This window comes from Cydia amplana, chromosome 11 (assembly GCF_948474715.1).
Source record: "Cydia amplana chromosome 11, ilCydAmpl1.1, whole genome shotgun sequence".
In the NCBI taxonomy this organism is placed as follows: domain Eukaryota; kingdom Metazoa; phylum Arthropoda; class Insecta; order Lepidoptera; family Tortricidae; genus Cydia; species Cydia amplana.
The window spans coordinates 9,190,277-9,216,802 of NC_086079.1; the positions used below are offsets into that span (position 1 = coordinate 9,190,277).

Sequence of the window (26,526 nt, forward strand, 5' to 3'; positions counted from 1 at the left end):
ATTTCATCACTCTCCACGCGTCTTGAACTACTCGAGTGTATGCTCAGTTTAAAAATAAGCTAGAATAAAAAAATAGACGTGAGAATGAGGAGAGGCGGAACTATCTGTAGGTCTACCACTTATTTCAGGCGGTAGGTAAAGAAGTTGCACTGTGAGGATATTTCTATAATAGTAGAAGGTAGTTTGGGACAAAATCTAGTAAGTTGCTACTTAATCTTCTTATTACCAGCCGCCTCAGTTAACGGTAGACCGCGTGTCTCACTCCGCGATTTTGTCGCTTTGCGAGTGCGGCAAGTGCGAGTCGGACTCGCGCACGAAGGGTTTCGTACCGTACCATTACGCAAAAAAAATACGTTTGTTGTATGGGAGCCTCATTTAAATATTTATTTTATTTTGTTTTTAGTATTTGGTGTTATAGCGGCTACAGAAATACAACATTTGTGAAAATTTCAACTACCTAGCTATTACGGTTCATGAGTTACAGCCTAGTGCCAGACAGACGGACAGCGGAGTCTTAGTAATAGCAGGCGTGTCTCACTCCGCGATTTCGTCGCTTTGCTACAGGTAGCTAAAAGTACATCCGTTCGGCCCCAATTTTGGGGAAAGCCATAAGCCGCGCGTGGCGCTGTCGCCACCTAGCGGCCATATCTGTGCTGATCGTAACACGCGTTTTGGTAGAGAGTGAGTCTTTGTACTTAGTACTATTATTTATTCTGTGGGTAGACTTAGAAACATATATTTCCTTTACAACTCTGCTCAAACGTCCAAAAACAGGCAAGCCGATGGGAGTCGGCTTTTATAGACGCGCCGCCACTGGTAGGTAGGTACCTATGGCCAAGCTTGCCGGCCACTTAAGTGCTGGAAACCTATCATAACGTCTTGCTTGAGCTTGGCACATAGAGAGCGATTGAAATTAGTGATAGGAGCTAGACGCACGGGGGTAGGTACTTTTGATGTGGGGTAGGTGTAGGTACCTATTCCTATTCTCTCAGATTACATCCTATCGGGCATTAGGAAGCCATCATACCTACTTCAGCTAAGTTCGCGTTCATCTTACACGCCGCGAGCAGCACTATTATAGAACAACTCATTATTTTTCATTTCTCATGCTCTGAAAGCAGGTCATTGTTGTTCTAAAAGTATTTAACTTTCCAAGTACGATTATTTAAATATTTTTAAAATAAACAATTTAAATTTGGTTTTAAATGGATTTGTTATACATTTTCCAATTAGATTTTTAACTCCCTATTCCATAAATAACGATTATTTTACCTAAATTGTTAATTGAAAGTACCCTCGAGAAACAGTATAAAAATGTATACTCAGTCATATTTTTAAAAATAAGTACATTCATTTTACTTTCCTTGTATTCAAAATGAAAACACTGCGTTCGAGCACCAACTACCTCGGCAGAAATGAGTGCCTTTCACCCCTTGGTTATCAATCTACTATATCGGTGCGATTCAATTTTTTCTAGGGCCGGAAATCTTGACGCTATTGAACAGCATTCTACTTAATTATGTATTATCAAAAAGTCGATTGAGAAGTAAGAAAAATAAAGCAATTTCTTTACTTATAGGTACCTTGTAAAATCTGGGTTTCTCGTATAACCATAACAATAAAACAGAGGCAATCACGATACTAATTGTAAAAATTAAATAATTAGTTGAATAACTATATGCATCAAGAAACAAATCGCGAAAGCTATTATTGTTTTTCATTTCATTTTACTTCACATTGCACGTAACTCATACGTAACTGATATGACAGAAGAAGTCCAACTGACTGATCACTTGCTATCATAGAGGTACAATAGATAATAATTACCTACCTATATGAAGATAAAAAAAAAACAATCACAAATCGGTTTCCGAGTGTATTCTATTAAGCAAAGTGACAACCCTAGTTGAGAACAGTTGGCAACCTTTGTTGGCAACTAAAGATAACGTCTATTTATCATTTGTTCGACATACAAATGAACTAATAGGAAATTTAAATGTTCAGGTAGGTATATTTATTTTTCACCTCAGCAGCTCGAACAAGGGTACTTTGCTACTTAAAAACAGTGAGCAAAATCGCGTTTTGCTCACTGAGTGAGACAAAATGAGCAAAATGCGATTTTGCTCACTGTTTTTAAGTAGCAAAGTACCCTTGTTCGAGCTGCTGAAGTGAAAACTTAATTGTTGGTATATCTTAAGAAAACATGAGTGAATAGAGGTAAGTGATGAAGAAGGAATACATTTTTCGGGTTCTCTTATATGTTCTCACTGCTGAGGTGAAAAGTTTTGTGAACTACACGAGATCAAAGTTATTTACATCTCGTGCGCTTTTGAGTCCCTTACTACGCTCAAGATTCTAAATTATAGTATAGAATCTTTCGCTTGCACGGGACTCAAAATAAGCACTCGAAGAAATATCAAACTTTGATCTCTTATTGTACAAATAACTATTGTTAACAAAACAAAGTTACTTTGTCTTAGGACCGGGTGACGTTGTTGTTTACTCCTCGTTCTTATATTGCGACCCGAACACGAGAAGATTCCAAAATTGTATCACGAGCGAATCGAAGTCGGTAGATCGGTCTTGGTCGTGGGAGCGACATATACTACCTATACATGGAAAAATTAAAAGTTGCCACTTCAACTAGCGAACAGGTTACTATAATAGTCAGTGTAAATACATATAGACACGTTTTGGAACTGGATAACAAGTAAAACTTCTTTTTACATAGGTACCTTTTATAATCGATAAAAGAAAATATTGATAATTTTAGGTTTTTTACACTCATGATCTTCAACACATTGACTAATTTAGAATGAATCTTATAAACATAAGATATCAAAATATATAAATTAACAGGAAGTACCTATTTAATTATAAGATCTGTTTCAAAGCTATGATCTAAAACATTTACAAGTATAACTACGTTACGTAGTATAGTATAGTACATTATACAATCGCCAAAACGAATATTAATTGAGCATAACAATTTGAAATTAGAAGTCAAAGATGAACTGGTAAGGTAACCTATCTGTTAATGTTAAATTTATTATCAATATGTAAAATTGTAATATTTGTAATGAATGCATATAAATTGCTAATAAGAAACCTAAAATTGTACAGGCTACCTATAACTTAAAATTGTACAATGCTACTTATAAAATTATTTCAAATCTGAGAATTATGCAGATATTAAACATTAACTGTGTAGGTGGTTGTAAGCGAGTATTAACATCCCATCAGTTTCTTGATATTGCATTGATTTTGATTACAGCATTTAGTATTGTCTTTTGCGAATCTTTTGCAGCTAAATCCATACACTCTGTTGCACCCAATGTTTTCTAAACAGTGTTTACACTTGTGTAAAAAATTTTCGACAGTATAACACTTACCAAATAAAATATTAACATTGATTTCAAACGTTTTACCTATTATACAGTAATTAATTATAATATGATTTCATATATTGTACAATACCAAAATATTAGGATCACAGGTATAAATTTTGATTACCAAAAACTGTAACACAATAATTAAATAGGATGTTCTTGTGCATATTGTTTCTGAAACAACTGTATATAATAAAGATACAATATTTTATAATATATTTAACATGATTGACTACAACACCCCGATAGTGCGCGAGCGCACCGCCGCAGGAAGTCTCGTAAAGTAAACATTTTCGTACACAATTCCACAGCTCACAATGCGCACCATTAGAAAAATAAATTATAGATGCTCCTAAACTACTACTTTCAAATTTATCTTGGCATGTGTTCACTGCAGACCTGAAACATAACAGTATTATTCATTAAATGGATTGCTTCTGCATCTTTAGCTTTCCATTACAGGTACCCATTCCCAAAGATTTTCATAACTGCCTGTAATATGCACTAGGGATAAAAACTGTATACTGTGTCAATTGTATGTATATGTGACGTCCCACGAGTAAAGGTACCTTATGGCCGTTGGCGCTTACGCTATTATTAACGCCGCTCCGCCGCCGCGCGCTATTATTATTGCGGCGCTATGCGACGTAAGCGCCAAGTGCCATAAGGTACCTTTTGCCATGGAACGTCACATATTTGTAGGTATGTATAATGACTATAATTGTAGGTATTTATTAGAAAATTCAAGATGCAAATTGTGAATCCATCATCAGCCAACACTAGCTTAATGCAAATTAGGGTTATTCGAGATGTTACTATCTTTGTTTCCAGTTATAACAAGTGTGATTTTTTTTTCTGTGAACAGTGCTACCGACTCAGAAAAAGATTCCCAGTAGTGGTGCCAAGCAATGTGAAATAATGTTCATATTCAATGTTAAATTCTCAGTGGGAAACCATAGTAGGATAGAAAAAAAATCAACACTAAAATATTTTCCTAATAATAAAATCAAACTGATCGACTTTTCGCCTTACAGTTTTCGAGAAATGATTCACAAATTTATAAACAATAACTACGAGGGGTATTCAAAATATTCTCGGTATGAGAATGAAAACAAACAAGTACGAAAAGTTTGATATTTTTATTTTTCAATATACTCCCCCCCTATGTTCATACACTTAAAAGATCGATCAATTATTTTTTTTAATCCCTCGTAAAAATATTTTTTATCTTTCGTGTAAAAATGCTCCTCCACTGCCGCCTTCAATGCTTCATCGTCAGAAAATTTATTTCCACGCAGATCCTTTTTAAGATTGGGGAGCAAAAAGAAGTCGCTGGGGGCTAAGTCCGGACTATACGGTGGGTGAGTAACAGTTTTAAACCCACGTTCAACAATAGCTGCCTTGGCAATATGAGCAGTATGGACGGGGGCGTTGTCATGCAGAAGCAGAATACCTTTGGTTAACTTTCCTCGCCTCTTTTCTTTAATTACATCCTTTAATTGACGTAGAATGTTAGCGTAGTACTGTCCTGTGATATTTACACCTTTTTCTTTATAATCGATTAGTAATACTCCTTCACAATCCCAAAATATCGTGGCCATGACCTTGCCAGCTGAAGGGATGACCTTCAACTTCTTGGGATGAGCTGAACCCTTAATGTGCCACTGCATGGACTCTTGTTTACTCTCTGGGTCATAATGATGAACCCAGGTTTCATCTCCAGTAACTATTCTTTGCAGCACCTCATCAGGATTTTCACCGCACAGGTCAATAAAATCGGAACAACAAGCTACACGCATGTCTTTTTGAAGCCGAGTCAGCATTCGCGGAACCCATCTTGCACTTACTTTTGACATATTAAGATGGTCATGTATAATATCATGTACGGTACCAATAGAGAGATTGGTTACTTGTGCTATAGATTTTACCTTCACTCGACCATCTTCCAATATAAGTTTTTCCACTTTATCAATATTTTCTTGTGAAGTAGCTACTACAGGCCGGCCAGGTCTAGGGTCATCTTCAATACTCTCCCTTCCGCGTTTAAACTCGCTTGACCACTTTTGAATGGTAGATAAAGAAGGAGCAGACTCACGGTAAACACAATCCATTTCCTCTTTTATGGTTTTTTGATTTTTACCCTGTTTTGTCAAGAATTTTATCACGCATCGATGTTCTAATTTAGTTAACATTGTCAATTCGCACAGGATGTTCATGTTTGTTCAGCAATTGCAGAAAAACAAAAGACTATCTCGGTTCGAATTATACTTTTTTTTAATGTCAATGAATAAACCTTAGCGGCCAGTAACGAAAGAAATTTTAGAAGAGGTCGTAAGATATCAATACCGAGAATATTTTGAACGCCCCTCGTAAATAGCTTATGGTAGACTAATATTTACTACTGCAAAACTACCTATTGGCTACTAGAAAATGAGAGAAAATGGTCGCGAATCATCAAATAAAATTGTAGAAATGAAAATGAATCAAAATGTACAGTACCCGAATTTATTTAATCTGTAAAGTAAAAGATGAATTAAAGAGGAAATCGACATACAATGATGTAAAACCTATAGGTACTTAGTTCGTTTTTTTAGCATTAGAAAAAAGGTAAGATTTATTGAAAAACACTTTTAAAAATTAGGCACGGCAAATATGTAACAATTATGAATCATATATGATTATTTACATTCTTTTGCTTTCATAAGTAATACACTGCTTTTTTTAAACCGTTTTTCAATAAAAAAGACACGTCAAGATCGCGTAGTCTTTTTCTAATGCTAATAAACAAACTATAAAACTTATCTGAGATTACTTACTGCGGTGGAGCAGGAAAGTGGTGCATAATTGTTCTGCGAGTTGGGTGAACCGGGGAACGCGTTCATCTGCACCTGCACCTGCGGCGGGGGCGGCGGGTGCGTGGCCAGCGGCGACACGGGCGGCGCGGCGGCCGGCCCGGCGCCGCCCGCCGGGCTGCCCGTCGTCGACAGCCGCGAGAACGCGGCCAGCGCGTCCGGGAAGTTGGGAGGCGTCGCTGGGGTATTGCAGGGCGTCATCAGTTGCTGGAACGGTTCGTTTTTTTGCAATTCAAATACAGTATAGTTTGTAGCTTTCTAATACACCCCGAAGGCTAATCCTATTGTTCAGTAAAACCGCACGTGCTACTTACCTGCAAAAAAGGGTCCTAATTATTCTAATTGGCACCTGAGCGCGGGCTAGTCCAACGCTCAAAAAACCAGTGTAAGTGCGATAACGTGCCTTTGTTACGCATCTCGATGACACATTTTAGACTGGTTCTGTAGCGTCCGACTCGCCGGCACTCAGTAACCGAAGTACCGATTTTTTATGCAGGTGGTTGTGGCACGTGGCACGAGCGGTTTTTCTTAACAATAGACAATAGGATTAGCCTTCGGGGTCTATTAGAAAGCTACAAACTATACCCGAAGATGTGTTAGGTCAGGGGTTCCCAAAGTGGGGGGCGCGGGGCCTCGGGAAATTTGAACAAAATTGCCTAATAGTTCTCCGTTTCCTTGCATCGAAGCGAAAAGGGGGGCGTGGGACTTCATTTTAGGCAGCAGGGGGGCGTGCCTAAAAAATGTTTGGGAACCCCTGTGTTAGGTTTTATAATCGGAAAATGAAACTGACCCTAGTAACTAGTAATAATTAAGTAAGTAAGTAAATTTGATAGGAATTTATACACTGAGGGCCAACATTTTCATACAAAAAGTGCCTGAGGAAAAATGGGCCGTGTATTTTTCAGGTTGATGTCGTTGTAAAGAAAATTTGTATGAATTGTCAGAAAGAAGAAGAGCGATTTTTTATTATATTGGGATATGGGGCAAATGGGAACTGAATTCTGTTTTGTTCACTTAAAAAATAGAAAATATGAGTTATAATCGCTGTTGACCACAAAGTTTTTATAACTGGTAATAGATACGACTTTTTTTTACAACGGTATTATTTTACTCAGCGTTTACCAGTGGTAGGTACTACGAAATTTGATTCCCAGTAGTTAACACAAAAGTGAATTGTATAGGTATTAAAAAAAATCTCGGTTGTTAATATTCCAGTGGTACTTAATAGTTGGGGAAAAAATCCTGGCTTTTGGCAGTGGTGACATCTATCAATAACCCAAAATGAATAGTGGAAGGGGCTCAGACGTATTATCCGGAGGTATTAAGAGATATAACAAGACAACAGTGAATTATGGCAATTAAATAGATAAGGCAGTTAAATAAAGTTTATTTCAACTTAGTTTACAAACAACAACTTTCTGATTCACTCAGTCAGTTTTGTATTTTAAAAAATTTGCATTTCTCTGAATCTTGAGTATATTTTAATAAAAAACTTTGTTATAAAGCTTCCTTTATATTAAATTTTTGTCTTTAACAACTAATTATTTTTCACCTGCTGGAACCTCATATGTGACGTTATCTATGAAAAGGGACCTTATTGTCGATGGCGGTTACGCCATTATTAACGATGCTCCGATATAAATACAATGCCGCGCGACGCTGTGCGGCGTAAGCGCCATCGACAATAAGGTCCCTTTTCATAGATAATGCCCCATATTATCTTTTTTAGACATTTTAACTTTTATATTATATTAACTTCAGCAATGTATGTACACTCACCTGCAATAATATCTTACACTATGAAGCTGTATAATTATATCTAAGCAATCAGTGTATACCACTTTATTGATCTCTCCCTTGAGTAGGGAACTATGTAAGCACCCATGAGGCTGACATGTTCACCTAGAGTGTCCAAAGCCTCAATAAAAATTAGATAAAAAATAAATAATAATAATTATATCTGTATGATGATACAAATAGTAGAGCCATAAAACATAACATATATTACTCTATATGTGACTATACATAGAGAGTAATATATGTATGACATGACATGGGGCCTCTCAAGGTTAAAACAATTAAGATGTATATACCTGACGAAAAGGTGCAGCAATGCCATTGGCCCCAGCTGGTAATGCAACCTCTTGGAAGAATATTGATAGTGCCGTCTGTAAGCAAAACAACAGAGATTAGTATGCAATATTTCACTTGATCTTACCATACCTCTCCTTGTCTCTTTTCATACCTAATTTATTATTTTATTTTATTCCAAAGTTATTTTAGAAGTCTCTTGACACTTAACATATTTTCTTTAGGTTGGTAGACAAAACAATGATGTTTTCTAGGGTACCTATAGTTGAAATTATCTTGATTGAAGAACAACTTTTACTGAACATTCAAATATACCCAGATTTCATAAAAATTGATTAAAATAGTAATGTTGTTTTTTTTTTAATTATGAAAGTTTTTACCATAATTTTTATTGCTATATGTTGAAAAGTGTCCCTCGGCACTAGGCAGGAAGCCAGATATAATTCATGACCTTGGTGAAATAGTACAACTGAGAGCACTATTTGAATAAGATTGAGAACTGCAACAATTATACTTTTCTGTTCATGTCTAATGTTTATATATTGTACATACATTTACATACCAATGTAAAATGTGCCTAATAACGAATAATGGATAAGTATATGTAATCTTTTGTGTTAACTCTTATTCAAATGAAATTAACTGCAATGTTTTTTAACCTACAAAGCAGATAAATAGAGAGATAAGTGCATTTTATAATTATGACCTCGAAATTATTATCAGGGGATTAGTAAACAGAGTAGTATAATTTTGGTTCAAAGAAAACTTCATATTAAAAAATGCATGATAAACATTTTACAGATTTGTTATCAAACATAACATTGTCAGTCGCCATGAATACACCTACCTACATACCTACTTATTGCGTATCATTTCATTCATCAACATAAATATATACAGATTGAGTAATGCAGGTGTGATTAGAGGAATTTTCCTATTGGGTTAATGCTCTATTTTCGCTGTTAAGTGAATTACAAAAATAAACAATCCAGGCGATACCATTAATACAACTATATCAAATCAAGGTTGTTGCAACACTTCGTCAAATTATGTAGCAGCCATTTCATGATTACTGTTTGTTTACATATACTAGGAAATTTACCTCAAATTGCCAATGTGCAGCTTGAAGTAGTTGTTTTGCTTGTTCTCGGGCACATCCTGCTGCTAAAACGAATTGATTTATCATAACTTGCTCACGTAAAGCTGAATCCATTGTACTAAAAATCAAATAATAAGTCCACCACAGCCGGAGTAGGAAATAAATAGTAAGCAAATGATGTCAATTTCTGTTGTACTGTGAGTAAGTGTGTAGGCGTACTATTTGAAATAATTGGCGCTAGTGAGATAGATAGAGTAACCTGGTGTAAAAGAGAGATCCGATTAGTACTAACTTTTGCCACTTTTCCGCAGCACAGACTAAACAAGGAATAATAAATGTCATTAAAAAAAATCTAGTGCGATTTAGCTGTAGAATTATCAGCAATATTAGTGTCTTTATGAGTAGGTGAAACAGCTTCCGTTATCACAAGACAGCTGTCGCTGTCACCTGCGTCATATATCTATCCCTCAAATCCCCCCACTAAAAAATGTAATCCCACTTGCTGGGCTATCAAGGCAAAATCAGTTATATTATCTTGCAGTAATTGTAAATAATACGATCGAGTAAATTCTACAACATTCAAAATGATCCAGTTTAAGTTTACAGTGATATTCATAAGCTTTTTTCTTGTGTTCAAGTTAACCTACGCAAAAGATACTAGTCAAGTGCCTACAAATGAGAGGAAAAACCGTGGATCGATATCCGAAGAGACATTACAGTCGCAATTGATAAATACTTACGGCAGCAAGTATGACCGTATGTTACAGAAACTTTCAAGGTCGAAAAGACTAAGTGAGGGTAATTCTAGCGAATCAAGTAGTATTGCCAGTGAAAATGGAAACTCGTCGAGCAGTTCATCTACAGAAAGCCCGCCCGTCATTTATGAATTCGGCGCCTCCAATACTTCCTTATTCGCGGTGGTGCCAGTTAACGCTTCGCCATCCGCACCACCCAATGCGTCATCCGTCGGGCCTTCTGACGCCGCGCCACTGCCGGAAAAGAGTTCTGCCGAGGATGAACACAATAGTTCCATGGCTATATTCTTTGTGTTGTGTATTTTGGCGCTTGGAATCCTCTTGATACACCTTATGCTACAAACTGGCTTCTCCTATCTGCCTGAGAGTGTTGTTATTGTTTTCCTTGGAGCCTTAATTGGAATGATCATTAACATGATGTCAATTCGTAACATCGCCAATTGGCGTAAAGAAGAAGCATTCTCTCCAACGGCTTTCTTTTTGGTGCTTTTACCACCTATTATATTTGAGTCTGGATACAATTTACACAAGGGCAACTTTTTCCAAAATATCGGTTCAATATTACTATTTGCTATTGTTGGTACAGCTATATCTGCATTTGTTATCGGAGCGGGGATTTATTTGTTGGGGTTAGCGCAGGTGGTGTACAAGTTGAGTTTTGTGGAATCCTTTGCCTTTGGTTCCCTTATATCTGCCGTAGACCCCGTGGCTACAGTGGCTATATTTCATGCCCTAGATGTGGACCCTGTGTTGAACATGTTGGTATTTGGAGAGAGTATACTGAATGATGCTGTGGCTATTGTTTTGACGACTGCTGTGCTCGACTCCAATGATCCATTTATGTCCACTGGAGAGGCCATTCTCTCTGCAATTAACAGGTTTTGGTTAATGTTCTTTGCATCAGCTGGTATTGGTGTCCTCTTTGCACTGGTTAGTGCTCTTCTATTAAAGCATGTTGATTTACGCAAAAATCCTTCCCTAGAGTTTGGTATGATGCTGGTCTTCACTTACGCACCTTATGTCCTGGCTGAGGGTATACATCTTTCAGGTAAATTATATTTTACTTTTATTTATGACTTATCAATAAACAAGCTATTATGTATGTAACTACAAATGCCGCTTCAATGTTCCAGGTATTATGGCAATTCTGTTCTGTGGTATTGTGATGTCCCACTACACCCACTTCAACCTGTCTACTGTGACACAAGTGACCATGCAGCAGACAATGAGAACATTGGCATTTATTGCTGAGACTTGTGTCTTTGCCTATTTGGGATTAGCTATTTTCAGGTAATTATACAGGGTGTTTGGCACATGTACCGACAACATTTTTTGGGGGATTTGTGGTGTCATTTCCTTCCCTTTCTTCCTTGGAACCTTGGTCCTAGGAGCCACGGATCTGGAGATACGATTTTTTATTTTTTTCATAGTAGGTACTCTTCGTTAGTGTAGTTAGGCATGACAATAGCAAAGTTAAAACAACAGTAACAAAAGTCAAAAATAGCAACGTAGCAAACAACGTACGTAGTTAACAATTGACCGACGCAGCACAACCACATGCACTTCCGTGACGCCACTTAAAATTTGACTACCCTCAGATTTCAACTAAACCTAGACTTTCCGTGTGTGCGACTTGGAGCGTTTCCATGTGTGCGTAACTTTTTAGAGCAACGATTAAACGATTACAAAGCGGATAATCGATTTTTGAACGAAACAATTAGGTACACGACGAAGCTACCAGTATCAGCTAAATTAAAATTAGTTTAAATTTAAATTCAGTTTATTTGTAATAAAAAAAAAGCCCATGGTTCGTTTTATGCTGAAATTTGTAACAAAAAACTAGTATTTGAAAGCAGACAGGCCTAATGTAAGACTAACAAACAAAGTATGCATTTAAGACCATAAAAAAAAGTTATGGGGCTTCGAAAATCAGATTTTGGATGATTTATGAAAAAAAATAAAAAAATCGTATCTCCAGATCCGTGGCTCCTAGGACCAAGGTTCCAAGGAAGAAAGGGAAGGAAATGACACCACAAACCCCCCAAAAAATTTTGTCGGTACATGTGCCAAACACCCTGTATAGTAGGTATCTTTGGAAGGTATATCAATCATATACCAAACTGTGTTAGTTTTGGTCTGTAAAATAAATGAAAAATTCATTGTATAATGTAATGCTGATTTCTATGGGTTATATTTTACTAACCAAGATATGAGTGTAACTTACTTGAAATAAATGATTTATTATTATTATATTATATATGTACATAATTGAAGGGATGTTTACAAAAACAACATAACTGACTACACTGGTTGACACCTAAAACGATTGACAATGTTCTTAAAAAACTGTCAACCGCTCTAAGCAGTTATGTTGTTTTTTGTTTGTAATTGAAGGGATGTTCCCTTCAATTACATACAACAAAAACAAAAAGACACCTACAAAAAAAATAGATTATTGTTATTATAATATTTTCAGTTTCAAGCACCGTGTGGAACCGGCTCTGGTGGTTTGGAGTTTGGTGATGTGTCTCCTCGGCAGAGCTGCAAACATATTCCCACTTGCACTACTGTGCAACAAGTTCAGAGAGCACAAGATCACTAAGAAAATGATGTTCATTATGTGGTTCAGTGGTATGTACTATTACTATTATAGATAGATACAGGATTGGACCTTAAAGTACCATCATTGGTCCATACTCCCCATCAAAACTCTTTCTTTTTAAGCTTGCTGTAAAGCTAGTTTCATTTGTGTAAGATTGTCCTATAATGTTTATTTATTTTATAATCTGATTACCACATATTTTCTAGCACTTATTTTGTATTCTATCAAAGTTAAAATCTTCTGTCTGATGGGACGGTTAAAGTTACTAGTTTCTACATACATATCTACATACATTTAGCGTAGGTACTTGACAACATAATTTTAATAGCTATATATCCTTTCCTCATAGTCATGTCATAAGACCCATGGCAAGCAACCTGTAGTACTAATTATGGGGTTGGCAACTGTCGAAAGGTTTTTAGACAGCATGGGTAGCATAAATATGTTTTGGCTGTCTCTAATTTTCTTTTATGAGATTTGGCTTAAAGCAGTGGTTCCTAACCTTTTCAGTCCGGTCACCCCTATGACTAACTAGAGAACCGGATTTTACCCCTCCTCCCAATGGTAATAAAAAATAAAACGTGTACGTTTGTTGTATTGTTAAATTTGGTTAGCTTATTACCCCCGTAAAATACCAGTTTTACCCCTACGGGGGTAATTACCCCCAGGTTAGGAACCACTGGCTTAAAGGTATGCTAGATCCAGGCCATAACATGAATTTGACACTATTCGTAAACCCTATGCTGTAAAATACTTTGGCCGGCCAACGCCATTGGAACAGCATTGTATTTATTTTGTGTTCACGATAGCTGCGTGCTGTGTACGCATAGCTCGGTCTTCACAAATGTTTTCTTGCCAGGACTCCGAGGCGCCATATCGTACGCGCTGTCCCTCCATCTCGGATTCTCCGACGAGACTCGCCACGTGATTATAACGACCACTCTTATTATCGTCCTGTTCACCACGCTGATCTTTGGTGGATCAACTATGCCCCTGTTGAAGTTTTTACGGGTAATTGCTATATAAGCAGTTTTTTTTACACTGTAGTAGCGTATCTCATAATCTTTTTACAATATTTCAATGAATTAAGGCTGAGAATTGTATACATATTTATGGCCTTGACTGTACGTTTTCTTTCCTGAGTATGGTAGATGCCTAGACGCATATCATAAATTAATTATTAAAATATCTAAGAGCTCAGAACCTAGTTGTATGCCAGAAATGCGCCACTGCCAATTTGCCATTCATTTAAGCCATGGACTTTTATCGAATAGTCAATAGCAGAAGTAGTTAAGCGGGCGAGTTGTTCGTAATGATCTGAGTACGAGTTTGTAGTTCAAAGAATAAGAATTTGTGCAGATTATTTTGAATACCTTGCCCTCTTAGCTAATTCTGCTGCTGTTTGTATCTTGTAGTAGTAGCCGTACCACGAGTTGACACTTGACATTAACATTAGAGAATAATCGTAAACTCGATCGCTGTCCCATCTCGCTCGCACTGATGAATTGGTGCAATAAAGAGGGAATGAGATCGATTTCACGCAGTCGCTAACGTAAAATGTCAAATGCTAACTCGTGGTAGCGTGAAGCTCTATTTTCGAAACAAAAATATGTACATGACCGTATAGTGAGACAATAAGTCGTGTATACATTAGGTAGTATATAAACTGATAGACTATAGGTACCGCAAAAATTGCAACCTCTTATATGCCTGGCTATCACTTGGTCGAATCGGTGTTTCAAAACTCGGATAACGTATATAAATTTCGAATCCAGGTATTATTGAATCACTCGTAATGGTTCCTTATACCATTTAAATGTTAATGTTTTATTTCAACATTTTAGGCAAACAAGAAAACAAAGAAATCGCGGTCATTGCGTAAGCAGAAGGAAGTAAGCTTGTCCAAGACAAAGGAGTGGGGCCAGGCCATCGACTCCGAGCACCTCTCCGAGATAACTGAGGAGGAACTGGAGGTAACCGACCACTAAGGGCTTATTTGAACGGCGCAGCAACTCGTATGCGATTTTAGTTACATTGCGGACCATTGAGGTTACATCAATTCAGCCGACCGATCAAATGACGCAATGTAATGAAACTCGCATGCGAGTTCTCGCACCGTCAAAATGCGCCCTAAGTCTAGTTGATAAGATAAGATAAGATAAAAGATAGTTTATTCAAGTAGGCATAATTACAATGCGCTTATGAACGTCAAATAAAGCTAGGTAGACCGGCTCCAACCCTACACCTTTGCCCGAGAAGATTTAAATCCCCCCTCAATTGGAGGAGGGTATCCCAATATGGGACCGGCAAGAAACTCGGCGGGACACATCTTTTAAAAAAAAAAAATCATATTCAACACATTTGTGGGTTCCCATGCGTCAACGCGCTAAGTATTTAGCTAAAGCGGGAACAGATGGGAAAAATCCTTTATATTTTTTTAATTTTGCTCGATTTGCGGTTAGTCCCATCAGAGAGTTATTGTAGATGTGTAAAGTCCACGAGTTTGACAGCTGAACTAGATGGCACTATTCGGCGCCATATGTATTATGGTTGTAGGCTGTAGATGACACACTGTTGCGGCGCTCCTGTGCTAAGCCTAATACTGAATTGTCAAACATCAACTTTTGACATTCACCGCACAATGTACCTACTCTGTAATGTACTCTGATATTGCAGGTGTCCAATGGGGGGTTGGTCTCGGACTGTCTAGAACACAAAATGACTAGTGTAATATTTTGCCTATATCCCTTTTAGTCTACATCGCAAACGGTCTAGGACACAAAATGACTACAATTATTTAGACCTTTATTTACCTACATTTCGTCGGTTTATCTTTACGTTAGCGATGTCGACGGAGCCCCGCTGCCGCGGGGCTCCTATTTCTGTGCGGTTTGGCTTTCGGCCATTTGAAGATACCTAACGAACCTAACCTACCTATATGTGGTCATTTTGTGTTCTAGACCGTTTGCGATGTAGACTAAAAGAGATATAGGCAAAATATTACACTAGTCATTTTGTGTTCTAGACAGTCCGAGATCAAAGCTCCATGGGCGACGGTAATCGCTTACCATCAGGCGATTCGTCTGCTCGTTTGCCTTCTATGTCCTTAAAAAATGTACGGGATTGTACAGCGACATCTAGCAAGTGTAATAAAAAGATATGTGTTCGGTGGATATCACACAAATGCGGTTTTCGGGTGCAGCACGAGTGTAATATGCGCCTTATTAGGGCAGAAATATATTTTTTAAGTCGACTTTATCCTAGAAGTAGAAATTATATGTTTTTGCATCGCTATTACATAATATCCATACATTAAACCGTTTGGTCATGCGCACGAAAACAAGCGTAACGTGACCGGAAACAAATTCAAGTGACGTCAGGTAAAAATTGCCATTTTCAGGTAAATTACTCGCATGCGACCCGCCTGCGCGGCTTCGTGAGACTGGACATTAAATACCTGATCCCGTTCTTCACTAGGAGGTTCACGCATCAGGTAATACGGGAAATGATGTCTAAACAAAGGTTTAAACTTGAGGTTTAGCAGTCACTTTTCGTTGTTTATTAATTAATTAGTTGTAATTGACCATTATATATAACTAGCGACCCGCCCCGGCTTCGCACGGGTAGTTCAACGAATTTACACAAAACCTTTACAAATTATACACCAAAACCTTCCTCAAGAATCACTCTATTAATAGGTGAAAACCGCATGGAAATCCGTACAGTAGTTTTTGAGTTTATCGCGAACAGACAGACGCGGCAGGGGACTTTGTTTTATAATATGTATTGATTGATATAACCGATAAAGGTACAGTTAAATGATAAAGGGTGATCATAAGGTTGGACTGTAGCAAAGGGGGGGCTGGGACTTAGATTTTTTTTTGACAAAGTGGTGTCATTATGACATTGATATTGTAATGTGTATATCACGTCAAAATAAGCATCTTTTATTGGAAAAACTTTTCTCTAAAATAAAAAATGGCCGAGTTAGACACCTCCAAAGATTGATATTTTTAAAGGGAGCTGGGACTTAGAAAATTTTCATTGAGAGTGGTGTCATTATGACATATATTTTAAATGATTTTAATGTATAGAACACATCGAAATAAGCAACTATTACTTGGAAAACTTTTTACTAAAACTGAAAATGGCGGAGATAGAGCTTAAGGCAGGCCAGGCTTTTAAGGCAGGTCGGAGTAGGTACGACGACGAGCGAAGCGAGGAGGAGTGTTAGGTAGAACTGCGACCATACAGCGCGCGAGCCGAGCGAGCGAAGCGAGCGTGCCGTGGCAGCGGCCGGCGAAGCGCCAGAACCGACGTTTTTATAATAATACAATTTTACAAGTCCCAGCTCCCTTTAAAAACATCAATCTTTGGTCGCGTCTAACTCGGCCATTTTTTATTTTAGAGAAAAGTTTTTCCAATAAAAGATGCTTATTTTGACGTGATCTACACATTACAATCATTTAAAAATAGTGTCATAATGATACCACTTTGTCAAAAAAAATTCTAAGTCCCAGCCCCCCCTTTCGTACAGTCTGACCGATCATAATAAACCATCTGAAATGACCTCCTGAGGTTTACAGTCCTACCTATAGTACTAATTATATTTACCTATCGTATTAATTCAAAGTTGTAATTTAAAACATTTTCAATTGATACAGAGAACATTTCTTTATTAGGTATATTTATTTCGTTCGGTTTCAAAATAAAACAATATTAACTTCAAATTCAACTCTAAATTATTTAGTACGATGGGCTTTAGCCCTGAAAATACATAATACCCGAGATCCATTTGGTATATAACACATAACAGATTTTACCAGTATATTATAATTTGGTAAAAAAACTAAATTTTCTTTTTTAAACCAGGAACTGAAGGACTGTAAAAGCCAGATGACCGACCTGACCAACCAGTGGTACCAGGCTATACGAATAACGAACGATCGCGAGACAGATGAAGAGGAAATCTTGCCGCAAAGCTCCCTTTCTAACTCCAACAGTAGTCTCCAGAGGGGTGTCTAAAATATGTGTCTGTAGCCGTGTAGCGCAATCCAGTAAGCTATGATGTAAGTAAATGCACAGATGAATAATGAAGACTACTAATCTCCATATGAACTCACTGAGATATTTTTACCAGGTGACAGAATACAGGGATTGCTTATCCCAGTTTCATGTAATATTTATGGATTATGGAACTAAGACCTGTGACGCCATCTATTGGAACTCTTTATTTATATTGAAATTGGGGAGTTTTTATCATTCACTCATCTGTTGGTACCTAAATATTAAAAGTATTGATTAAATCAATGTTGATTGTCTGCGCTTCTAATGTTGAACTTATATTTGTGATTTCTGGATTATTATAGAAATTATAATTTGTTATTATTGTATTTATAATTGAGTATTGTGACAAAGTCAGTGATTGTGATAGCATATTATTAGATTTTTTGAATAGGTTGTATATTGGAATTAAAACAGTGCAATGATAGCTTTATGTTTAGTAGAGGGCTGTAGGTTCAGAACTCTATAAGGGTTTAGTAAGAGTCATTGCATTATTTTCATATTATTTTATAGGTACCTAAAAGCTTTTTTCTTTTGGGTTTGTAGTTTTGTACATATTTGTACTTAATAATTGTAATTTATTTTGTATGTAACTTAATGTAATAAGATAGTTTTATAGTCATTGTGAGTACACAAATGTGATATAAGTTATTCTTTAAACAAGTGACAACCATTGTATTGCAAATACGTTCCTAATATTTATATTATATTAATTTATAAAAAATAGGCGGATATCTTAGTCCTAAACTGGACCATTTTATTTTGGAAGTGTGAGTGCAACAACATTGCATATTTGTAGAGTTACCATTGTTTATTATTTTAATGATGATGGCGACTTTTTTATATTTAATAAACCCAACAGGATTTGCACTCAATAAGCACTCTTTTCTGTTCTTGAATATCCCTGTTATATCATCATCATCATGGTTATAGGTACCTACCTACATAATATGATTTGTTTATGATTATTTATATCTATGAGGCTAAAAATCATTCTATCCACTTAAAACTATTGAAAAATTTTTAAAATATTCCTTATTTTAAAATTAGGATTAATAGAGTAATTCTGTTATTTTAATTTATAATTTTTTTTAGTCATGTAGTAATCAGATACACAGATACACTTGTAAAATCTGTATACTTGACTTTCAAATTAACAATTCTAAGAATTGGGTTATTTCCAAATAATATGATTTGACGATTTGATGCGTGCAATGCACTGAGATTAGATAGTAGCTATAATATAATTAAATATAGCTATAATTAAAATTCCCAGTGAATACAATTTTAACTTATGATTCGTTATCTGTCCCACGTTGCTACTACCCTACTTTCCTACTTATGCAGGCAGAGAGCTTATAATAAAACCCCAATTGCCCCCTTATTCATGTAACTTAGCATGCCTCTTTTATTTAAAACAAGTTTTGTCTCTTCATGACAAACACAAATTGCATAGATTATCGTATAAAGACTAACATATTATTACAGCAGTTTTCCTAAATATATTTGTCCACTGTAACTACAACTAAACAATTTTACATCTTAGGTACCTGCACGTAAGAAGGCTTATCATTATTTTTAATTTAATATGAAGCAGTTTTGTATAATGGTACTAGCCAACATGGACGCAACATTTGAACCCATTAACACTTATAAATTTCGAAAGTAGGCAAGCTTAAAAACTGGATCAACTTAGGCACAAGTACTTTTTTTTTCATATTATCAAAGAGTATAGATTTTATAGAGTTACTGTCATGGTCAATTATGTAGCCACAGTAAATTCACCGCCATCTTTTGACAGAAGATTAAAACTGTTAGAACGCCATTTGACTTTGATCCTTATTCTCTCACGGATGTGTAAATTTGTAAATATTGAAATTAACGCCATCTAGGCGAGAATAGGCCAAAGGTATGGTGCAATATTTTCGACAGTAACTCTATAAAATCTATTATACTCTTTGATATTATAAAGTATGTTTGAACAGCTTTTAAAATGTATCATTCATATAAGAACAATTTAATATAGTTTATATTTTTAGTGTCCATTTAGAATCCTGAATAAAATTGAGTAATAGGTTTCACTGGCACAAAGAGTTTGGGGGATAATAAAACAAAAAGTATTTGAAACTTATATTATTTAAGCATTAAGAAATTGGTTATTTAAATAGGTATCTTAGCAAATTTACAACATGTTGAATTGTTGATTCATATCTTGCTGTTATTGAGGCTGCAGTGGACATATGGCATTTCATACAACTTGTAAGAACATTGATACTAGTTATTGTTGTACAAGTCATAATAAAATGTATCTCATTAAATAAAAATTGTGACACTGCTGTGTTAGTGTTTCATTATCTGAATATTGCATTTGATGTGTCATTCCTCCTCATTTTCCAAATTAATATGGCTTCCGAACTTTCCGTAAAGGTGTGCCTTCAGTTCAGCCATTTGAGACTTGAGTTCCTCACATTTTGCTTCTAATTCAGCTATTTCATTTTCTTTTTTCTGTTTTGATTCTTCTAATGATTTCTGCAAAAAACATTCCTCGTTAGAATTAATTTATTTTTATTAATAAAATTACATGTGAAGAATGAAAGAATAAGAATATTGCACATTAGGTGACTTGACTATAGTCACAGTCAGTGCCGGCCCGAGTCCTTGATCACGGTAGAGCGAAATCGGCCTTTTTCGGTCGGTCTTTTAAAACTCTTTTAAGTCTTTTTTCTCATTTGCCATTTTGGCGCCCCCCTTGCCATCCGGCGCGTAGAGTGGCCGCTCCACTCGCTCTACCCTAGATCCGGCCCTGACTATAGGTAACAATAATATTTACCATGGTGTCTTCAAGACTCTGGCAAATGAATACTTCTCCAACAAGGTAAGGAATCTTCTCGCTGTCGTCAGCAAGCGCCAGCTCTTCGACTGCTTCTTCCAAATTCTTCATGTCGTTTTGTATTACTTTCAGCTCATCTTTGAAATCGTCAACTTTAGCGTTCAGCCGCGCAAATTTGTTAATCTTTTGTTGGTCTTCAAAGGATATATGGACGTCAGAGTCCTGAAATTACATAAATATTGTTAAATCAAACAAAAATGAGGACAGGTGTAGCAATGTTGAGGAAACAGGATTTAGTGGAATTGCTATGTAATACTAACCGGTCGAAATGTTCCTTTTCCTGAATTAGCCATGGTGCTTAATAAAGTATTGATCTGACCGACCGAGGTTCTTCTAAATTAAATTTCCACAGGATTTTCTCGTTTCGAATATCAAAAGTAACCTCTGAGTGATGTAAAGTTTGACGTCTGGCAATTTGACAGTTTCATTTTTTTAAACAATTATAGCCTGGATGCGAGTTCTTTAAGCCAAAGGCAATTTGTCATTTCTTTTGTTTCTTTTAAAGATAATTATGACCTTGATGAGAGTTCTTTAAGCCGAAGGCAATGGCAATCTATACTTGGTTAAGCAGATCTTGTCAGTAGAAAAAGGCGGCAAATTTGAAAAATGTAGGCGCGAAGCGATTTCGTCCTATAAAAAAATTGAATTTCGCGCCTTTTTTACTGACTAGATTCGCTTGACCAGCTATAATAGCTTTAAGGCGTTTTAACAAGCGACCGGCACGTGATAATGTAAGTGCACTGCATAGATAAGATAAGATAAGATAAGATAAGATAAGATAATCGTTTATTTGATAAAACACGAGTTATACATAAGATGTCAATATAATACAAATTCAGTTCTTTACATGTCTGGCTGGAATTTCAGCATTCAAATATTTATTACAAAATTAAATTACAAATATTCATGAAGTTATATTTTTTAAACTGGAGCGAGTTGTCACTTTTTTTGCCATACTAATTTGAACCTTATCACCGAGACAGAAAGTTGTTCGTACCAGACTAGAGAAAACGGTCCACTTGAGATAGAAAAACCCGAGCCCTGTGTCTCACTCGCACATGTTGCCAATGTTAAAAAGATACCATTATGGTAGAAATTATATCAATAAACTACTGAATTTAATTACCTTCTTATACAATTTTAGTGCTATATTCAGACTACAGTTCTGATATCTTTTAAGTAATTTGTAAATAATTATGATGCCAATATTATTAACTGATTAAACCAAGCGCATACACAGCAAAAAAAACTAAATTTTAGTATGGTAGAAGTTGTAGTAACTTTAAATATTAATTGGTATCCCCAACTTGATGACATTTCTTCAAAACACGTGAATGCGAAATTTCTTAAAAATTGTGAAGAAATGTTGTGTTAAAGGTTGTTGGAGTGAAATAATTGCTAATTGTGGAATATTGTTTCACAAGAAAGCCACAATTATTACATTTTACTATAAAAATACAAGACAACATTGTCAAACTCATTAGGGTGACTATGATGTCGGCACGTTTTGAATCGGTCTCACAGAATTCTTATTAGTTATTATTAACGTAGGTAATGTAAAAGTAAGTTTAACATAATAGGTACCTTATGTCTTTATTTCGGCATGTTTAATTTAAGATTTGTTGTAGAACAATTGAAGGGATGTTTACAAAAACAACATAACTGCTTAGACCGGTTGACACTTTTTTAAGAACATTGTTAATCGTTTCAGGTGTCAACCAGTGTAGTCAGGTATGTTGTTTTTGTAAACATCCCTTCAATTGCCAAAATTTAAAACCAAAGTGCTTAACTCCTTAAACATTAGAGACTCTCATTTATACATAATATTTTGTTAGGTGTGTTAAACTGTTTATATATGACATCGATTCTTTATAGGTAGGACACATTTCCGTCAATAGAAAAAAGGCACCAACTTTAAAAAAAACGTCATATTTGCTAAACAGATCTTCAATGACGCTTATACTTAAAAAAAACTGAAGTGGACAAAAGGGAAGCCTACCTTTATGAACATACCATGAGTGAGTGCGAAAGAGGCCGACTACATATGAAAAAAAAAACCTGACCACTTAAAATTTCACTTTATTTAGAAAATGACACACCCTACTGATATATTCCATGTTATCCTAATATCCCACATACAGATGTCTTATGGTCACCCTAATTAGAACGAGATGCAGGGCTCTAGTTTGACTTCTCATGTGGACACACTTTTTGGTCAATGTACTCGATCCAGTTTATTAACTCTAAATCCGTGCAAATATTAAATAAGCAGTATAGAATCATGTTGAAGAGAAAAAAAATGTCAATGTGTATCAATGTCAAATTACTGAACTAAATTATCTAAATATTGTTAATTATAAATAGTTGTATTAACGGACATACCTTTACATACGGAGCATGTTATTGTTACATGCGCAGGTTATGGGCTATCAACCTCACCTATACGGCTTGTGAACGTTGATACAATGCTACATTTTGATCGATCGATTGAATTCGCCACACTTTAGTGGTTGGCAATGTATTTATCGAAAGTGGTGTGCAATTAATAATGGGTGATGTCTGTAGAGTCCATTGCTTGGGCACGACTTGGGCACGACACGATTTATCGACAAGATAAGTAGAAAGATTTTTTGCGACAAATATAGGTAGGTAGTCTTGGTTTATCAAATGTATCGTTAGAAAAAAAGGCGTGGTTAAGTATATTACTTCCTACCTATCTGCTTTTCCACGTGATTGTAATGTATTGTTTTTTTTTATTTAAGATAAATTTATAAACAATGATCTATTTATGATGCAACTCTATAGTAGTACCTATTGTCTTTGTAATCAACAGGTGACTGGATAACTATAATGACATACGAGGGGTGTTCAAAATATTCTCGGTATGAGAATGAAAACAAACAAGTACGAAAAGTTTGATATTTTTATTTTTCAATATACTCCCCCCCTATGTTCATACACTTAAAAGATCGATCAATTATTTTTTTTAATCCCTCGTAAAAATATTTTTTATCTTTCGTGTAAAAATGCTCCTCCACTGCCGCCTTCAATGCTTCATCGTCAGAAAATTTATTTCCACGCAGATCCTTTTTAAGATTGGGGAGCAAAAAGAAGTCGCTGGGGGCTAAGTCCGGACTATACGGTGGGTGAGTAACAGTTTTAAACCCACATTCAACAATAGCTGCCTTGGCAATATGAGCAGTATGGACGGGGGCGTTGTCATGCAGAAACAGAATACCTTTGGTTAACTTTCCTCGCCTCTTTTCTTTAATTACATCCTTTAATTGACGTAGAATGTTAGCGTAGTACTGTCCTGTGATATTTACACCTTTTTCTTTATAATCGATTAGTAATACTCCTTCACAATCCCAAAATATCGTGGCCATGACCTTGCCAGCTGAAGGGATGACCTTGAACTTCTTGGGATGAGCTGAACCCTTAATGTGCCACTGCATGGACTCTTGTTTACTCTCTGGGTCATAATGATGAACCCAGGTTTCATCTCCAGTAACTATTCTTTGCAGCACCTCATCAGGAATTTCACCGCACAGGTCAATAAAATCGGAACAACAAGCTACACGCATGTCTTTTTGAAGCCCGAGTCAGCATTCGCGGAACCCATCTTGCACTTACTTTTGACATATTAAGATGGTCATGTATAATATCATGTACGGTACCAATAGAGAGATTGGTTACTTGTGCTATAGATTTTACCTTCACTCGATCATCTTCCAATATAAGTTTTTCCACTTTATCAATATTTTCTTGTGAAGTAGCTACTACAGGCCGGCCAGGTCTAGGGTCATCTTCAATACTCTCCCTTCCGCGTTTAAACTCGCTTGACCACTTTTGAATGGTAGATAAAGAAGGAGCAGACTCACGGTAAACACAATCCATTTCCTCTTTTATGGTTTTTTGATTTTTACCCTGTTTTGTCAAGAATTTTATCACGCATCGATGTTCTAATTTAGTTAACATTGTCAATTCGCACATGATGTTCATGTTTGTTCAGCAATTGCAGAAAAACAAAAGACTATCTCGGTTCGAATTATACTTTTTTTTAATGTCAATGAATAAACCTTAGCGGCCAGTAACGAAAGAAATTTTAGAAGAGGTCGTAAGATATCAATACCGAGAATATTTTGAACGCCCCTCGTATGTTATTGTTACGTAACCGAACGCCTGATACGAAATAAAAAAAATATCATACATTTCAATTTCGCAATACATTTTTAAAGTACGTGCCTTTACTTTTAAAGCACTTTACGTGCCTATGTCGAAAATTATAAGGCCACAAATGAATAAAATAAAAATAAATAAATATGTAACATATTTGAACCGTACTAGGTAGGTCCCTAAGAATAACAAATCAAGTTGTGATTAAACTTCAAATAGGTGTGCGTGGGAAGATGAAGATGATTGATGAAAACTATCATATGTCCTTCCTCGGGACTTGAACTATCTTCATACCAAATTTCATATAAATTGGTAAAGCGGTTTAAATGTGAAGGGGTAACAGACAGACAGAGTTATTTTTGCACTTTTTGCAGAGCCCGCGATTTCGTCTGCGTGGAACTAATTATGTAGACATCACACTAAGTATGTGACAATCACCATGATTCGAATGTCGAAGTGCAGTCACATTTATCAGAGGCACGAGAATAAAGTTGATGTCATTTGTTCTATAGACTGAGTGTCGTATAGTAATTAAATGCATATATATTATAGTTTTCTAAATTGTTGCATAATGAGTAAGTAGGTATAATAAAATAAAAATAATTATAATAATTTGAGCCTATATACGTCCCACTGCTGGCCACAGGCCTCCTCTCATGTGCGAGAGAGCTTGGGCTATAGTCCCCACGCTAGCCCAATGCGGATTGGGGACTTCACATACACCTTTGAATTTCTTCGCAGATGTATGCAGGTTTCCTCACGATGTTGTCCTTCACCGAAAAGCTAGTGGTAAATATCAAATGATATTTCGTACATAAGTTCCGAAAACCCGAGTAGGTATAATAAGTTAACAAAATCGATGTATAATAATTTTTAAATTCTGTTAGACGTGGTGTAAAAGTACCTACACTTAAAAGTTTTCTATTGATATTAAATTTGAAGCTTTAATTAAAAGATAGAAATAAAGTTTATATAAATGTTTATATTCATGGAACTAAGTGGTAAAATCAATCTAGAAAAAAATTAGGGAGGGAAAGGCTCTTACCCTTAAAATACGTGTAAGGGTAAGAGACTTTCTATCTTAAATTTTTACGGGGTGGGGATTTAATACACTAAACGTAATTTGCTTAAGGCTTAAGGTAAGGAAAATCACAAGTCTCAGGGGACACGCAGAATACGGATGGCAGCTGTAGCTACCTAGTACCTACTGTCGAAGCTCTGTCGTTGTGCAAGTCTCTAAGGTTTACCCTCAAGCAGTCGGAACATCAACGTCGCTCATAACTTATAATTTGATTTACGACATTTCTACACTGAAATTGAATATTTAAAATGTTTTGCGCGTTTTGTCTACTTTCGACTTTGTCGAAAACATGTTTTCATCTCAACAGCTCGAACAAGGGTAGGTACTCGTGCGCTTTTGAGTCCCTTACTACGCTCAAGATTCTAAATTATAGAATCTAGAATCTATAGAAATAATACTATATAGGTAATCTTTCGCTTCCACGGGACTCAAAATAAGCACTCGAAGAAATATCAAACGTTGATCTCTTGTTGTACAAATAACTAATGTCGGTACCTACGCATTATAACTATCCTAAATATTATTCC

General features: G+C 36.1%; 3 protein-coding genes across 3 annotated transcripts; 1 reads left to right on the plus strand and 2 right to left on the minus strand.

Moving 5' to 3' along the window:
- Positions 1-2,717: 2,717 nt before the first annotated feature.
- On the minus strand, positions 2,718-9,625 carry LOC134652451 (UBA-like domain-containing protein 1). Its single transcript, XM_063507641.1, has 4 exons — positions 9,435-9,625; positions 8,335-8,409; positions 6,206-6,448; positions 2,718-3,788 (listed from the first exon to the last, which is right to left on the minus strand). The coding sequence occupies exons 1-4, from the start codon at positions 9,543-9,545 to the stop codon at positions 3,762-3,764; spliced, it is 456 nt and encodes a 151-aa protein (XP_063363711.1). The 5' UTR covers positions 9,546-9,625; the 3' UTR covers positions 2,718-3,761.
- Positions 9,626-9,927: 302 nt separating this feature from the next.
- Positions 9,928-17,934, plus strand: LOC134651925 (sodium/hydrogen exchanger 8). The gene is made up of 7 exons (XM_063507038.1): positions 9,928-11,234; positions 11,320-11,476; positions 12,663-12,817; positions 13,648-13,799; positions 14,633-14,761; positions 16,189-16,281; positions 17,661-17,934. The coding sequence occupies exons 1-7, from the start codon at positions 10,016-10,018 to the stop codon at positions 17,811-17,813; spliced, it is 2,058 nt and encodes a 685-aa protein (XP_063363108.1). The 5' UTR covers positions 9,928-10,015; the 3' UTR covers positions 17,814-17,934.
- A 2,262-nt stretch (positions 17,935-20,196) lies between these two features.
- LOC134652196 (probable prefoldin subunit 4) lies at positions 20,197-21,131 on the minus strand. Its single transcript, XM_063507363.1, has 3 exons — positions 21,003-21,131; positions 20,683-20,904; positions 20,197-20,381 (listed from the first exon to the last, which is right to left on the minus strand). Exons 1-3 carry the CDS (start codon positions 21,033-21,035, stop codon positions 20,229-20,231), a joined length of 408 nt encoding a protein of 135 aa, XP_063363433.1. The 5' UTR covers positions 21,036-21,131; the 3' UTR covers positions 20,197-20,228.
- Positions 21,132-26,526: the final 5,395 nt, after the last annotated feature.

Coding starts and splice junctions, on each gene's coding strand:
- LOC134652451 (XM_063507641.1), bottom strand. CDS start 9,545: ATGGATTCAGCTTTACGTGAGCAAGTTATGATAAATCAATTCGTTTTA. Junction 8,410..9,434: donor CTGCACATTGGCAATTTGAG/GTAAATTTCCTA, acceptor TTTTGCTTACAG/ACGGCACTATCAATATTCTT. Junction 6,449..8,334: donor TTGCTGCACCTTTTCGTCAG/GTATATACATCT, acceptor GAACCGTTCCAG/CAACTGATGACGCCCTGCAA.
- LOC134651925 (XM_063507038.1), top strand. CDS start 10,016: ATGATCCAGTTTAAGTTTACAGTGATATTCATAAGCTTTTTTCTTGTG. Junction 12,818..13,647: donor GTTCATTATGTGGTTCAGTG/GTATGTACTATT, acceptor TTTTCTTGCCAG/GACTCCGAGGCGCCATATCG. Junction 14,762..16,188: donor TAACTGAGGAGGAACTGGAG/GTAACCGACCAC, acceptor TGCCATTTTCAG/GTAAATTACTCGCATGCGAC.
- LOC134652196 (XM_063507363.1), bottom strand. CDS start 21,035: ATGGCTAATTCAGGAAAAGGAACATTTCGACCG. Junction 20,905..21,002: donor GAAAAGGAACATTTCGACCG/GTTAGTATTACA, acceptor ATGTAATTTCAG/GACTCTGACGTCCATATATC. Junction 20,382..20,682: donor AGAGTCTTGAAGACACCATG/GTAAATATTATT, acceptor TGTTTTTTGCAG/AAATCATTAGAAGAATCAAA.